Source organism: Engraulis encrasicolus, chromosome 1 (genome assembly GCF_034702125.1).
Source record: "Engraulis encrasicolus isolate BLACKSEA-1 chromosome 1, IST_EnEncr_1.0, whole genome shotgun sequence".
Taxonomy (NCBI): domain Eukaryota; kingdom Metazoa; phylum Chordata; class Actinopteri; order Clupeiformes; family Engraulidae; genus Engraulis; species Engraulis encrasicolus.
Window position 1 is genome coordinate 33,469,291 of NC_085857.1, and position 17,500 is coordinate 33,486,790.

The 17,500-nt window shown below is 43.4% G+C and overlaps 1 protein-coding gene across 1 annotated transcript in view; it reads right to left on the bottom strand.

Annotated features, from left to right (window-relative positions):
• Nucleotides 1-17,500, bottom strand: part of rin2b (Ras and Rab interactor 2b) — a 56,998-nt gene that overhangs the window by 21,614 nt on the left and 17,884 nt on the right. Inside the window, exons 6-7 of the mRNA XM_063200221.1 lie at nt 12,333-12,424; nt 5,265-7,154 (exon numbers count right to left, since the gene is read on the bottom strand). Of these exons, the coding sequence (XP_063056291.1) occupies nt 5,265-7,154; nt 12,333-12,424 (1,982 nt within the window). The remainder of the gene's footprint in view (nt 1-5,264; nt 7,155-12,332; nt 12,425-17,500) is intronic.

Below are 17,500 nucleotides of genomic sequence, written 5' to 3' on the forward strand. Positions count from 1 at the left end.
TACACTGTGTACTGGAATACATTATCTTGCACAATCCAGTGACAATTTCTTGCTAAAATGCCAAGTTGCGAACAGAGAAATTTCCAAATACTATGTCTATCAATCTGCACATGTCTGGCATGTCAGCACATGACACATTAAAAGTGTCGCAAACGCACTGAATCGACAAGTCCAGCTCTGAGACGGTTAAGAGTATCACTTCTCGTTACGAAAATAACATAAGTGTGGCTAGGCTACCGGATTCGTTTTTGTTTTCCAAGGAACCCAAACAGAGTCCATTGACTGACATTGTGTCTGGTCCATGGTACATCCTCTATGGTGACTTGTTTTTGTTTCAGTGTGGAAATGGTTAATTCATGTTGTGCAGTCAGTGTTTGCTGTCCATTCATGTGTGTAAACAATCTCTCGAAAGCTCCTCTCCTCTCCTCTTCGCAAAGGAAGTCCTTTTTCAAGGAAAGTGTTGTTTATCTAACGGGTTAGCACTGTGGATATCTGGAGTAGGCCTACCAGACGCTTGTTTTGATATTTTGCCTCAGCCAAGTGCTTCCTCATGACTCGATAAACAACATATGGAGCAAATTCCAGACTGTGTAAATGTATAATCACGTCAGTAAAAAAAAAAAACAAATCACGATAGCATATTATCAAACACCAAAGTCCTTGCTCTTTCACCGATCTTTACGAGGTGTCCTTGGAATTGTTGTTGTCAAGTTCAACATTGTCCTTAAGTAACATCTACACAAGAGGAGACAAACTTTAGCCCATTTTCTTGAGCATCAACATTTACTCAAACAGAGAATGCCAAATTCCAACTGCACAGTGTTCCACTAAAGAACTGTAGCGCTCCTTCATGAAACAGAAACTGTATTGTACTGCACTATGAAGACTGCAGTTGTACTGCAATATCACCATCGTTTTGTACATAAAAAAAATACTGCAATCCTCCAAAAATGCAATAATACTATACATGGGTTCACCGTGTTTGTACAAGACACTGTGTGAAGGGGCAAGACACTGGCAGCCAACCACGTGAGCAAACTTTTTGACCGACAGCTGTTTCCAATAATCCGAGGTTGAGTTGTGCGCAGTTAGTTTCGCGCAGTCAGGGGAATACAAAAATGTAGAACCCATGTTCGTATAATACTACTGTTTTTTTTTGCTTTTGTTTTTTTTCCCATTTGGCTATGACATTATTGCTCAGGCATGGGAGCGTTTTCGAACGTGCCTGAGGATTGCAGCACCGGCACAAAACATGCCAAGCTCGCAGCGGCCTGCCAAAAAGTGCCTGGCTCCAAAATACTTCCCTCCCCAAAAAAAACCCCAAAGTACTGTGCAACACTCCCCATCTAGTCCTGAGGACGCCCGAACCCACAGGAAGCGTTCCTATCTGGTTGCTTTGCGTTGCTCGTGGTCAGGGCTCAAGTGTCTGGCATTCAATTTTTTTTGTTCTAATTTTGTCTGTGACATACAAACTAAACTTAGTACACAGTAAAGCAACATAATGTTATTTCAACACTTGGAGAGTTTATCTAACTCCTATCATGTGTATTTGGTCCCAGAGCAGCTAGAACTAGCAGGGAAAAAGTAGGGAAATACTTAGTTCTCTAACTCCAAACCACGGTGAGTTATCAGAACTAGAAATTCAGCTGGAGACAAATGATACTATCACAAAACACAAGATAAGACGTTAACACTCAAGAGGCCTTATCTATGGTGGTGGCTTTACAAAAACATTTTCTTTCTACTTGTGCACTGTGAAAACAACAGTCTAGTCTAGGGTCCCATCTCCCGACAGTACAAAGAGTAAACTTCAGCACATCAAACACTGTTGACATGTAAACGTACATCTTTATCCGTCCTTTGATGTGCACTGTGTCTAAAGTGCTGCATGGTTGCGTTTCTTGAAACCATAGTTGCTAACTATGTCAGCTACTTGGTTGTTTACAAAGCAATTTCCCATTGGCAACTACCTAAGTTGCGAACTGGCTAACAAATACGCTTTCGAGAAATGCACTCCTGCATGGTTGGACATCAGACTTCAAAGAGTTGATGTCTGATAAAAAATATACAAACCCCAACTCCGATGAAGTTGGGACGTTTGGTAAACAGTGAATAAAGTCAAAATGCTATCATTTTCAAAACATTCAATCTATTCATTAGATGGAGAATAGTGAAAAGACAACATATTAAGTGTTAAAACCGAGAAAAAATATTGTTTTGGGGGACATATGTACTCATTTCTAATTTGATAAATCCAACACGTCTCAAAAGAGTTGGGACGGGGATCAGTGAAATTTAGTAAACATCCAAATAAGATAAAACAACAAAGAAGAACATTTCAAAATGAATTGTACTGACGGACAATATAGGTGTCCAGGTATAAGATCATCACAGAGAGGCTGAGTCACTCAGAATTAAAGATGCAAAGGGAATAATTACCATAGTTATTACATACATTTTTGAATTCCCTTTGATTTACCACGATTGAGTGTATATAAGACATATTTTTGTTAATAAAATCATTGTATAGGTTCATGACATCATGAAATATATATTGGCTGTAGTCTCACTCTAATTCCTGGAGTGCTAGAGCTATTGAAAATTGACCATATTAAGAATGCTTAATGCATGAAAATGACACAGGGGTTTAACATTCTCCTAAGCACCTGAGCTCACTTGCAATAGACCCAGAAGACATGGGAAACTGTCCTTTGCTTACAGAAGTCCGCAGAAGTTGTAGAAGTCCATTCTTTTTGACAATAATAGAGCATTGCACATCCTGTGCTACAGTGAAAATGGACCATCCAACTTGTGTTAGTGCTAGCTTCAAAAGTCAGCCTCCATGATGGCATGCGGATGCAGTAGTGCATTGGTTAAGATGTTCTCACTCATCTGTAGAGTTAAATACAGTGCTGAATGGTATAAATGGGTTTTAAACAGCACGAAAAGCCACTCATGCATTATATTTTGAAGGGAGATCTTCGATTACTGCCACATAGTAAGGTCAAATTGCATTCTCTACTATGTTTTAACAGTTTGGCTCCATCATAAGGACCAGCATGTGATAAAATGGTGGGTTTTTGGTCAAGACCTGTCACACTGTAAGCACTACAGAAAGGAAAACATTGCAAAACATGACAAGGAATACACCCACCATTTAAGCTGGTGAAATCATGTCCAAGATAGGAATTAACACTGTTTTTTATATAAAATCATCTCATCGGTTAATGTATTTAACTGTTAAGTTGTCTTTTGTTTTGTTTTTAGTCTTCCTCGACATTTGCTGCCATTTATTGTCCCCGTCCCAACTCTTTTGAGACGTGTTGGATTTCTCAAATTAGAAATGAGTACATATGTCCCCCAAAACAATATTTTTTCTCGGTTTTAACACTTAATATGTTGTCTTTTCACTATTCTCCATCTAATGAATAGATTGAGTGTTTTGAAAATGATAGCATTTTGATTTTATTCACTGTTTACCAAACGTCCCAACTTCATCGGAGTTGGGGTTAGTATATATACGTAGGTATCCAGTATGTTTAAGTATGTTGTCATTATGTCAAGGTAAATCCCTAATATAAAAAAATATCTGGTCGACATATTCCTAAACCTAATGATTTAGCCCGGTACCATATTTGCTGGGTTTCCCCCGCACATTTTTGTTAAGTCTGCCATCTTAACAAGAAACACCTAGCTAGCTAGCCCTTTGATTGTAGGTCCCCCAGCCCAGTGACTGGGCACATGGAATCAGAAAGGAATCCTTTTGATTTCATCTCTATTCATCTCCATGCACAAAGCATGGCCTTGTCTCTGGTCACAAAGGACAACAGTTTGCCCTGACATGGCCCATACACATTAATAAACATTGCACATAGCCCTTACCGGGGCCTCTAAATGACAACGTTTATATGGTGGAGAGAGAAATGTCCTCTCAACTCACCCACTCATACCACCCACATGCCCATGCTCGCACACATACCCAGAGAGAGAGAGAGAGAGAGAGAGAGAGAGAGAGAGAGAGAGAGAGAGAGAGAGAGAGAGAGAGAGAGGGACGCACACACACACACACACACACACACACACACACACACACACACACACACACACACACACACACACATACACAAACACACACATTTTATCACTTGGCTTCAAATTAATCACGGAGGACAGGATACATTGTCTTTTCCACTGATATGTATTGCAATGCAATCAGCTGCACCACTGACTCCATGAAATCTCATCATCAACACCACGATAGCTCATTACGGCTTGGGGCACCATGTTGGGTTTGGTTGTATGCAGGGCCGCTGACAGCTTTGGCCGGGCCCAGGACAAAGTCATCTGAAAGGGCCCCCCAGCTCAATACATACAATGTAATGAGGGACTAATCCTGAGCCCCCGATCTACCTGGGCCCGGGACAACTGTCCAGTTTGTCCCCCCCTGTCAGCACCCCTGGTTGTATGTACCCTCAATACCAACGAGGTTACTCAGCTGCCTGGCACAGACCTGATTGGGGGTTTTGCAGTGCACGCTCTCTGGCCAAAAATAACGGACCGCAGTTAGTCACTGTAGCCACTCGTTGCCTCTGCAAAGCACTATGGCAAAAAAAAAAATCTTGATGAGATTTCAGCTTTAGAGTCGTGAGACTGGCGCACGTTGTAATTTCCCCTGAGACATTATGGGACATATTTTGGATGCTTTGAGAGCTGCAGTATGTATTTGGCTATTGGGGCGTTCAAAGCAGCATGCTCTATGACTAGTATTGCAGGTCTTCATAGAGAGTTGTGTCTTGCTATTAATAAGCTAACTATGTCAAAGCGTATTTACTCCTCACAGCAACTAGATAACAGACTGTGTCAGAAATAAAACTTAAATGTAAGAGAGAGCTTCCCTGGATAACAAAAATAACTCTACTTATCTCTAATCCTGGGCATTTACTTGTAGTACTCAATAGATCCTACACTACAATGTATTTATTATATTAATGTTCTCTATCTGTTCGACGTTACTTATATGGGTCAGTAACATTTCAGCAACAGCACACGTCAGGGCTGCGCAACGATTTCCAGTGCCACTATTGTATGAATTGTCTGTTTTTAGTGGACTGTCTACAAAGCATATTCATTGCAGCATACCAACCGCTGTACTGCCGTACCTTTTATTGGACACCACACTCTACACTTACTTGAATGACCTCTTTGTAAGTCGCTTTGGATCGAAGTATCGACTAAATGTAATATAATGTAAAAAATGTAATTACCTATCTGTTCCTCGGGGACAAAGGACTCCATGGGCGGCTGCAGCTCGGAGCTGTGCACCAGGTAGGCCTTCATCTGGGTCATGAAGTGCCTGACGGTCTGCAGCAGGTCCACCGCCGACGTGTGCAGCCCGTTGTCCACACCTGCGCCGTTCTCCTGCATGAAGCTGACGTAGTCCTGCACCAGGCAGCCGAAGTAGGAGCTCTTGTTGCGGGCCAGTTCTAGAACCCGACGCACCGCCCGACGTTCCGGAGTCCCGAGGGCTCCCAGCATGCCGCTCACCTTACGGAACTTGCCCTTGAGGGCTCGCGGGAGGATGAGGAGAGCGGCGGAACGAGAGCCGGCCAGAGGGAGACGTCGGTACGGAGCTTGGAGACGGAGATGAAGGTCCTGCTCCAGCCCCATCCCGTAGTCGTTATCATCGTCATCCTCTTCATCATCGTCATCTTCTTCATCCAAGTGCTCGTCGTCTGTGCTCAGTTCAACATTAGGCACTCGGCTCTTCAGTGACCGCTGCGGTGACCGCTGGGGCGGGCTGTCGTGGGCTGAGGCGTCCGTGGAGCCTCCAGAAGACCCCGAGGACGTTGTGGAGAAGCTAAGGCAGCTGAGACGTTGCTCTCTGTTGTGGGAAGGAGAGTTGGGTTGTCGGTGGTGGTGGTGGTGGTGGTGTTGGTGGTTGTTGTTATTGTGGTGGTTGGGTGGAGGCTTCCCTGAGGGGCTGGAGCTGGGAGTAGCAGTGGCGGACGAGAGGCTGGGCATGTGGACGTCCTCTTTAGTGGGTGGTGGAGGTGGGGACGACGGCGCGGTTAATCTCCTGTGGGGCAGCTTCGCTTGCGCCAGTGCCTTGGCGATGGTCTCGTCGTCCAGGGCGATGTGGCACCGCTGAACATCCACCACATCGGGCTGTTTCTTCTTCTTGGACGGGTGAAGTCGAGAAACGGGGGCAGGCAGACCACCTCCTCCACCGCCTCCTCCACCAACTCCTCCTGACTTCTTGGGGCTCTTCTTGAGGCTTCCTTGGTTGGCGCCCATGTAGTCTAATGGGGGCCTCAGAGGAAACTGCAGATGCTGTTGATGACGCCCCCCTGTAGCTGTGGTAATGTCAGTAACGTTGCTGTGATAGATGCTGGTAGTGGTGGTGTCAAAGTGGCTAACGGTCTGGAGCATACCTGTAGTAGTCCTCTGCAAAGGGGTGCCAGGGGCAGGGACCGAGAGGGATCTGGGTCTTTGAGGAGGCCAGCACCTGGGCGGAGGAGGCCTTGGAGGACGAGGTGTCTTTAGGGGCTTTTCAGCTCCTGTGACAGCCCTGGTGTGGATGTGGTCGTGGTCTTGGAAGCTGTGGATGTCAGAGATGTGCCTCGTTCCACCACCACCAACACCAGCAGCACAGTCTGGTATGGAGGCACTGTGTGTTGCGCTGCTGCTGTTGCCGCTGCTGCGGGCAGGTGTGGAGGCAACACCGGGAGTCCAGATGTCCTCCTGCTGCTGGAGCCGATGGTGGGTCTGCAGGAAGAGAGGATTCACAAAGCAGAGGGCTGCTGCGGCAGATGTGCTCCTGCCCACGTTTTGATGCTGCTGCTGCTCCTGCTGTTGATGATGATGTTTCTGGTGTTGGTGTTGGTGGTGGTGGCAGTTGTGGTGGTAGGGAGGGGAAGTGTAGGAAGAGAACGTCCCATGCAAGGGAGAGTCCTGGTGGATTGGTGCAGTGTGAGGACTCCCTTCTTCTTTTTCTTCTTCTTCTTCTTCTTCTACTGGAGCTTTGAACCTCTGAGGGCTGCGCCTGCGGCCCTGGGAGAAGTAAGAAGGCGGGGAGCAGTCCGGAGAGGAGGAGGAGGAGGAGGAGGAGGAGGAGGAATCTGGCCTCTTGCTATACAATGCAGAGTCCCAGAAGGCTATTGGAAAGGACGACAGAAAGTATGGCAGATAAGTCAAAAATGTAACAGAAAAGAAACAATAGAATAATAATAGAATAGAAAAAAAATATTGACTACATAAATAAGCTATAATAAGAGTCCCATCCGGGGAAAAGGTATCCATAGATAGGAAGCAATGGTACGGAGGAGGGGGGGGGGGCAAAGACAGAGAGAGAGAGAGAGAGAGAGAGAGAGAGAGAGAGAGAGAGAGAGAGAGAGAGAGAGAGACAGAGACAGACAGACAGACAGAGACAGGCAGACAAACAGACAGAACATAGAGACGGGGCATAGAGACAGAGAGCGAGGGAGCTATATAAACAAACACAGCTCAGATAAAGCCCACTTTAACATTATCACCAACTCAACTCCTTATATGCAAATGTCATTAAGCAAAACATAGTTGAAAACGCCAATCAATACAAACCATGAAGGGATTAATCCATGGATCCAAAAAATCCTCAAGGAAAAGTATTACACCCCAAAACTCCTCAAGGAAAAGCAATACAACTTAAAACTCCTCAAGAGAAAGCGATACAAAATCTCAACAGTAGAGGCTGTTAGCTTGGCGTAGCGTCCGTATCCCTTTCCATTCCTTCTTTGTTTTTGCTCCGTTCTACGATCACCTTCTATTATTCCTCCTCTTTCTCTTTAAAATCCCTCTTCCGTTTCTCTCCACTGTCTGTTTACTCTTAATTCTTTTCTTCTTCTCCTCCTATTCCTCCCTTCTCTCTCTCTCTCTCTCGTCTGTGGAAGCTCTGCACTACTTTTGGAGCGGCAGAGGGAGAGTTGCAGCTGGTTTCAGCGCTTGCTCATGAATGCCGACACACACCCACACACACTCACACGCAAGTACACACACACATACACACACAGCCAGCACAGGCACTGACTCACCCATGCAAATAGTGCCAGGGTGGGAGGGCCTCATATTCCCTCTAGCCCAACCCCCCTTTTTCCTCTACGCTCCTCTTTCCATACTCTCCCCACTCGTTTTTTTTTCTTTCTCTCTACCTCTGCCTCACTCTTGCTGGCTTGCTTTTTCTATACTGCTTACACACTGTATCTTTTTCTGTATCTCATACTTGTTCTCGTCTTATCATCCCACTATTCTCTCTCTTTTTCCTCTACTTGTCACCCCATTCTCTTTTTATTTGTATTTCTCTTTTCAACCCACTAGCTCTCTTTTTATCTTTTTTAATCTAATCTCTGTCTGTCTCTCTCTCTCTCTCTCTCTCTCTCTCTCTGCCTCACCCCACCATCGATCAGACAGCTCTTGTGTGCTGCTTCCTTCTCTTCCTTCCTTGTTTCCTTCCCATTGGCCGACTTTCTGTTGACGAGTGTTTCCTGGCACTGACCAGCTCCCCATGTGTGTGCTTGAGAGGACTCTGTGCGTGTTTTGACACATTCACAACCCTTTTGGGTTAAAGGCTTCGTTTTCTTGAATGAACATTTCTGTTTGACTTCAGCTCATGCGAAATTGGTTAAGCGCCTGATGCAGTGTATACGCTGCATTGGTGCCTGGAGTGACATAGGCGCTACATTCAGGCCCTTGCGATATTACTTATTTATTAAAAAAATGTCTCTTATTCTAATGCAAGACGAGGGTCCTAGATTTTATATGCAACTTATTTCATGTTTTTATCTTATACACTTCGGAGACTGAGAGAGGCATTCGGCAGGCGTTTTTTTTAGGGTGCCTGCGGCTAAAATGATATATATATATTTTAGCCGCATTATAATTGAGCTATCCTGAGTATAAAAACTACAGTAAGACAGGTAAAACCTACCTGCTTCTTGCTCCTAGGGGTGTCGCTTCTAATTATGGTAAGCATATCTTGTTTTATGAATGTACTTAGCATCAACTGCAAATAAAATGGTCTTGAGCGTCTTTATATTAAGCGTGCACTACTTGAATTTCAGCTGAAGTAAATGTCAAGGTGAAAGTTTACTTTGATAATCTGAAAAGTCATAAGCGCATGCTGACATTGGTTATAGAGAACACATGACTAATCTTTACCTCAAACATCAGAAACCTCCAATACGTAATTCAAAATCACAGACACCACTTTACAGTAATACATAGGCTTACGCAATGTCTACCAATTGTATTCAGCCTGTTATACAATCTAATAAAATCTGACTAAATGACTTACCATAACTAACTTAAAGGGACACTGTGTAGGAAATGGTCAAAAAAGGTACTGCAACTATGCTGCTCATTGAAACTGGGCTGCCTATTGCCAAATTTTATCTTTACATGAACGTTTACTAAGTAATAAACAAATATTTTCTAGTATGGTCCAAGTACGGTCATTTTTGCAGCAAAAAATGGCTATTTTTGGAAATTCAAAATGGTGGCCCATGGAGAAGATCCCCCTTTTCATGTATGAAAAGTGTAATTTTTCCAGTCATAATGAATACTTAGAATTTGATGGTGGTGGTAAGTATTCATGAAAAAGGTAACATTAGTGAATGGGCAGCATGAACTCTGGAAATAAACAACTAAAAATCTCACACAGTGTCACTTTAAAAAATAAAACTACTGAGGCAATTTGAATGTGATGCATTGAGCATAGGAAAACACTATACGATACGGTATGTGGAAGTACTCTTAAAAAAAAGGCTTCTATTGAAGGGCTCCGATTTCAAATTATGCTTTAACTGCGGGCGTCCATTTTCAACCTGTTCCTAAAACAACTTGAAAGTAAACATGATGAGGTAATGCACCTAAGCCTACAAAACACTACGAGGCGGTGAGTACATAGTAACACACCACACCAGAAGCTGTTGAACTGGATGAGCTAGTGAGAGGCCATTCTTGCCATGCCTTCTACAACCAACAAGGAACATGGGAGTTACATTTTTTTCTGTTCATATTTTTCAGCAGTAGCATGACAACCCAGATTATGACAGTCTATAGACACTGCTGATGACGTTCAAAACTGCCTCTGTTTGTAATACGCCAGCACAGTTGTGTTGTCATTGTGCTAAGCCTGAAAATACTGAAAGAAAAGTCCGCGACACCAAGCTCCCGTTGCTCTTTTTTTAATGTGACGTTTCGGGCAGTATGCCCTTCATCAGACTGATTTTAGTTTATATTACACAAAAAAATGAGCCACTTTTGTAGTATATGCCATATTAGTAAGCACTCATACACGTTCCCTGTACAATATTTACATGTTGCAGTATCTGGAATGTGCCTGTGTGCCCGACTTATGAGCATGAAAGTGAGGAGTGCCTCTCTAAAGTAAGATGTACTTTCCATATTCATATTCCATTATTATGGGTCATAACAAATATACAGGTGTAGCCCATATGTGCACAACAATAATGGGTATACGCCTTTTCAAAAGTAACATTTGAATCATTTCGTATGTTTTAAATGCATCTTTTCTATATGGACAGTAATCCAAAACGCAAAAAACATGTTTCTGCTGCTAGGGTGCGACTAGATTTTTGGCCTACTTCAGTTGTCTACTTGAATACTTGAAATATAGGGGTGTTTTCCCACAGGTTTGTTTTTCGCACAGCTTTAAATAACGACAGTGGAAATGGAAATGGGATCTTCCTGCACGAATGAATCATATCTCAAACACTTCCTAAAGATACCATATACATACACACACGCACGCACACACACACACACACACACACACACACACACACACACACACACACACACACACACACACACACACACACACACACACACACAAACCACGGACACACACACACGTACGTGCACACGCACGCACATTCACACACACACACACAAACACACACACTCAGGCACACACACACACACACACACACACACACACACACACACACACACACACACACACACACACACACACACACACAAATCAGTCTCTCCAACAGGGTTGTTGTAGTGAGTCTGTTCTGTGGAAACTGTTGGCATACAGGAAGAAAAGTGAGAGAGAGAGAGAGAGAGAGAGAGAGAGAGAGAGAGAGAGAGAGAGAGAGAGAGAGAGAGAGAGAGAGAGAGAGAGAGAGAGAGAGAGAGAGAGAGAGAGAGAGAGAGAGAGAGAGACTGGTATGGGGAAACCCGTGCCTGGTGCTCTGCTGCTGTTTTCCAGAAGGAACAAACTACACCAGAGGAGATTCCCAGCATCCACCACACCCTGACTTCTCAGCCAGTCCAGTGGAGCTGCACTCAATGCCCCTACAATCAGACCTAGACTGGTAGACTGGCATACAGGGATTTTCCCAGACTGGCCCAATATTTGGGGGGGGGCTGAAGTGCCCTTGAGCAAGGTATCTTACCCCACATTGCTCCAAGGACTGTAACCAATACCCTGACAAATACTAACTGTAAGTCGCTATGAATAAAATTAAAGCGTCAGCTAAGAGAAATGTAATGTAATGTAATGTAATGTAATATGCCCAGGCAGGTTTTTTGTTGGTTGCTTGCTGGTTTGCTTTTTGGTCCCACACCAGCCATGCCTACTCTGCGTCTGTATCTACGCATTTGTCTCACTAAAGCCCGATTCGGCGGGATTTTTATTACCTATGGACCCCCGGTAATTCGGAATAACTACGGAGAATGTCTGAGTTTTTAGTCCTGTGCGAATGTGCCATGTCCGCGATTTGAGAGGTAATAATTCCGCCGCGAATTACCTACTGTATTTTGGCGAAACACAGACGTCCTGGGGTAATTTCACATAGGCGCGCCGTCTGCACCCCCTTGTAATGTCTGTGAATTGAGTAAATAACAGACGTTTATTTATCCCGTCCGAATGCGCCCCGAATAATCACAGAGGTCCGGGGGTAATTGCGAATTACCAGGGGTCCATAGGTAATATTTATCCCGTCCGAATCGGGCTTAAGATTGCTGGAATTAAGTTTTCCCTTCACAAAAGCCCACGAAGGGAAAAGTTGGGAATAGTTGTCATTTTGCCTCTACTTCAACTGTTCCTAGCTGGGCTAGCTCCTTGAGCTCCGTCGGGCTCTCGGCTACTGTATGTCCCTGCTACTACTATCTTTTCGACAAATTTCCCGTTCCCTTCCATAAACAACTTATAATCAGACATAATGTCATTGTTTGACCAGAGCTCACTGTTTAAAACATAAACAATTATAATAAAAACAGATTGTTAATGAATGTAGTAAATGATAGTATGCGTCTGGCGTCACCTGCTCCGAGCTGGGCCAGTTCCTTCAGCTCCGCCTGGCTCTGGGCTGAGGTCACCGCCTCCGGAAGCTTCAGGGTGAAGGGCAACACATCCCTAAACACGCACACGCGCACGCACGCACACGCACACACACACACACACACACACACACACACACACACACACACACACACACACACACACAGGAAGCAGGAAAACAGGAAAAAAAGGTTCAGGGCAAAGAAACAGAGGTTAACAGTTAAGTAAAGTCCACACACATCACAAACAAGTAGCCAGTGATGCAGTGCTATACAGAGTACATACAGAGTTGATGTTATTACTATCAGAAGTAAGTACATCAATGTCTTCTTCTGTATATCAGAGTCATTTTGAGCTGTACATACCCCCCCCCCCCAACACACACAAACAAATACAAACAAACTGGCTACATCACATCCGCCCCTACACAGAAGGACAAAAACTGAACAAAAATGTAGGACAAGGACGCATAAGCGAAGAAGAAACAAAGAAACAATTGGCCGGTGGGGTACAATGTTATTACTACTGCACAGGTGTTAGCTAGCGTTCGAATTAGTATTCGAGTCGCATATCAGTAGTCACAGGAACAGAGTAGCCTCTCTGCGCAGATGGGTCCGCCAGCGGGCCCGTTCACACATTGTTGAAAAGACTCAACTACTGTACATCATAGAACCATTGCTATGACATTACCAAGACCTTAAGTAACAGATTAAGATTGTAAGTAACAGATTACAACTTTGGAGACAGTTAAGTTATAACATAGGCTCTGCGCAAAGGGGTTAATAAAGCACATCCTTCAAAGACAAAAGAAATAAAAATATAAAATCAACAGGAATAATAAAAGAAAGAACATGTGCAAAGACTCAGAAGGTAAATAGGAAAAAAAACTGATGGTAAAGAAAAAGAAAGACCAAATGCAATACAAACAACAGTCTGTTGCTTTCCGTCGCTACAGCAAATCTGTTGTTAGTGTTAGCATGTCAGCAAAATAAATGTCGTCTTTGTCAGTACCAAGTAGCAGTAGCATGAGCACAATGAGTGTGTTGTGTTACAGTATGCCTGTGGCCTTCATACAAGGCAGGCATAGGCAGACTTTACATTAGGCAAACCTCGGCAATTGCCCCGGGCCCGATCAAATCTGCACTTCATAGGGGCCCCCAACTGTCACACCAGTCGCGATAAACAAAGTCCTGATCTAAATTTGTCCCTTTTGTAAAGTTAAAACACTCAAAAAGCACCCTCGCTCCTTGCATGTCAATTGGTGGCCCTTAATTTGCGAACGTGTTTAAAGAATGATTTTTGAGGGCTCCATGTTTATATTTCGCCTAGGGCCCCAAAATGGCTAGATCCGCCCCTGAGGACTACAGTAGTCCACTGAGACATACAGTATTGGCCCAAATGATATGTGGCATATTTATGTAGTGAGTTTCAGTAGGAATGTAAACACAGTCTGTTCAGCTAACACTATCTTGAGGGCTTCCTGAAACTCTTTTTTTTAACCACTATTGGCATAAGTCCAATTTTAAACTCCCAGTATTATTCTCTCAACACAAAGAGAACAACGTGAGGAAATAAAGGTATTGATGTTCAGGTTTTTTTTAATAATCACCTTTTTCGTTACTTTTCTAAGGAGTTTTAAAACCCTGTTGAAATTTTTTTTTTTTAATATTTTAACTTCAACAGGTCCTGACATTCTTACTTTGTAGAATTTGCAAGGTAAAGAATCCACTATATTTGAGTAATGTATTTTAGGGCCATGTAAACTGTAAAATCAGCAAACGAAATGTCATAGCACAACATTTTGCATTAGGGTAGAAGATTGAGGTGACAGCTGACAGAACCTGAGCTCTCTGTATGTCTTGGCTGGGCGCTATCAGCTCCCCTCTCTCTCCTTTCTATTGTCTTCTTCCCCACATCTCTTCTCCTCCACAAGGGGAAGGATAGGGTATTGGAGCTTACTTCTCTAAACACCAGCCAAATAGCAAAGGGCAACGGAGGTAAGGCCCTGACCAAATGGCCCAGGCAAAATTAAAACAAATAAATCCCCTTTTCTGGCACACTGTACTGTGACAAGATACAGTCTCTCCTTATTAACTAGCACTCACTCTTCCTTTGTGTACTTACATTGAGGCTATTCTGCCAGTAAAGTATTCTGTGATACCTGACGCCATAACACAATGTCTGTTGTACATGCACCTTTTCAAACCTAATTAGGTTCATCTACAATAACATTTTCTGTCATGTTTCAGATAAAACATGGATACAAAATGTGTGCAATGTATCTTTACATGTAGAGTAGTAGTAGAAAAGTAGCAGTAATAGGGTAGTACGTAGTAGAGATAATTAATTGATCCTGCATTAAATTAATTAATGAGGGAAAAACAACATTAATGCACATGCATGTTGCATTTATAAATGAACTCCTTAACTTCTTCTATCTATCTAACGTCTTTTATCATTCAGATTCGAGGTGCATTTCTCAAAATCATAATTGCTGACTAGCTACTTTGTTGTTTGCAAGGCAATTCCCATTGGCAACTACCCAAGTTACTAACTGGTTAGCAACTACACTTTCGAGAAACACACTCCAGGGGTGCGATTCTCAAAGTGCGAAGTAGCTAGTTTGTTAGCAATGTTGCATAGTAAATACTATAAAAGTTGCTAACTCTTGTGTCTCGAACGTTAGCACACAAAGTAACTACTGCTTGGAGTAATGTGCACTCTGAAGTAGTGGTGACTTTGAAAGTGAGGTGCCTCCTATCCGTATCTGGACAGTGAAGTTGAAGTACAGCTGGAGTAGATCCATTGAGTCCAGACATCACCTCAGCCACCCCAAGTAACACACAGCGCTAGTCTACTTCAGAGCGTGACTCCACCCATTAGCTAAACTTGTAGTACATATTTGACCACAAATGTGTCAATATCTTTTAATCCTGTGGTGCAAAAGCGATGAAAATCAATCGACATGCACACAAAGTGATGATACAGCTGTGAGAGTGTTCAGAACACAAATTCACGTCATGTCATTTGTTCGTGAAAAAAAACCGTCATATCCTTGGAATCTGATGAATCCCACACTAATAATATACTTTTAGCTGTATGCCGATTGAATTGCGTCTCATTTCGATGTGTAATTTGTGAAATATTTAGATAAGAAAGTATTGGTTTCTCCCGGAAATGCGCTGGATTACGTGTCAACTATTTAAAAAATTTTGGCGCGAATTTCATTTCATAGCCTAGGGGTATTTACGCTTGCCTATCAATGGGAAGACGCGAGCCACGCGGGTTCGAAACCAGTGTGCAGCATGTTGACAACAACTCGTGAAATCGTGTTTTGGACCCTACAGTGTAACACATTTTCCCTTGGCTGCACGTGTGTGTTGGTAATGCACAACATAAATTATCTATTTCTGCCAGATATTTCCAAAATTGTGGCACTGTAACCATGTGGATTCGAACCGGTGTGGCTTCTGTTTTCCCATTGGGATGCAAGCGTGAATACCACTAGGCTATGGAATGAAATCTGCGCGGAAATTTCTCAGGGATATGACACTTTAACAGACGATTTTCTGGGAGTAACCACAACTTTATTGTCCAAATATTTTACAAATTACACCTCGGAATGAAACGAAATCCAATCGGCATGCAGATAATACTGCATTATTGGTGCGGATGGTGTCAGATTGTAATGCCACGGCCGTGTTTTTTCACAAAGAAATTACAAGGTGTGTTGTGGAGGAAACAGCGGAGTCACGGTGTCGTGACATCCAATCAAATGTGCTGGTGGTGGTTGTACATTATTGCTTTCTACTTCACGCACTGAATTTAGGAGGAAACAGCTGAATCATGACTCAGCAATCATGCATATCTCTTGTTGCTTCTTTGGTCACGCACTGCAATGCCAAGAAAGTAAGTAGCGGTGTGGACTCAGGAAAGCAGCCGCACTACTTTTGGCTTACTGTGGGAATAGTAAGGTTTCGAGAAATGCACGGATTTCGCCTTGAAGTAAGTAGATAACTACAAAGTACGTCTGTAGTTCAAAGCTAACATTGCGGGAACGCACCCCAGGTCTGGTGAAGAACACAGTCCATAAAATTCTGTGTAGTGGTATGGACTGCCAGTCTAAGCTCTACTCCTAAGGGAGCCCCCAGGGGTCATAAGGGCACTGCTGTTTTGATCTTACTGAGGAGGAAGTGGGAGGTTGTCGGCAGTGTGTGTGTGTGTGTGTGTGTGTGTGTGTGTGTGTGTGTGTGTGTGTGTGTGTGTGTGTGTGTGTGTGTGTGTGTGTGTGTGTGTGTGTGTGTGCGTGCGTGTGTGTTTTCATGGAACTGATACACTCATGCACTCTCCTCTGTTAGTCTCTGCGTGCTTGTGTGTGCATGCAAGCATGCGTGCGTGTGTGCATGTGTGCATGTGTGCATGTCTGTGTACGTGCCAGCCAAACAGAGAAGTGAGATTAAACACTACGCCACCTTGCATTGGGTTTTCTTGCAAGCACACACAGACAAACCAACATACACATGCCCACTGACATAGGCCTACAAAATGGTGCATATTTAAAGTGAAAACAATAGGCCCTACGTTTAAATTCAACATGTTTACAGGAACATCAACATGTATACGTACATAATACTTAAATATTCAACAACAACAAAACAAACAAGTAAAGCTTGCTAATTCACGATGCTTATGGTTGATATTCAATTACAATGAGTGAACGGACACCAAGTGGAATGATATGACATGGCGTTATAAATTTGCTGTAACCAGAATGACCAAGTCGTAGAGCATTATTAAAGGCCCTGTTTTATGCCATAGTATTGTCGCCAGTGCTTGAAGTGGGGGGGAACTCAGGGGAACTCAGTTCCCCCACCTCTTAATTTTCATCATCAGAGTTCCTGCTCTAATATTTTCAGTGCCTTGTCCAGCATGAGGCATAGAATTAAGCCGGACGCCTAATTGATTCAAATGCATTAAAATGCATGAAATTGCCCGTAAGAAACGCACATTTTCTTGGGGGAGAATTGGCTTGTCGGAAAATCAGGGTTCCTGCACTTCTTTTTGGATGGTATTTTCGGATGAGCACGGTTCCTGCACCTTTTGTTCCACTTCAAGCACTGATTGTTGCACTATGGTACTTAACTTTGCACT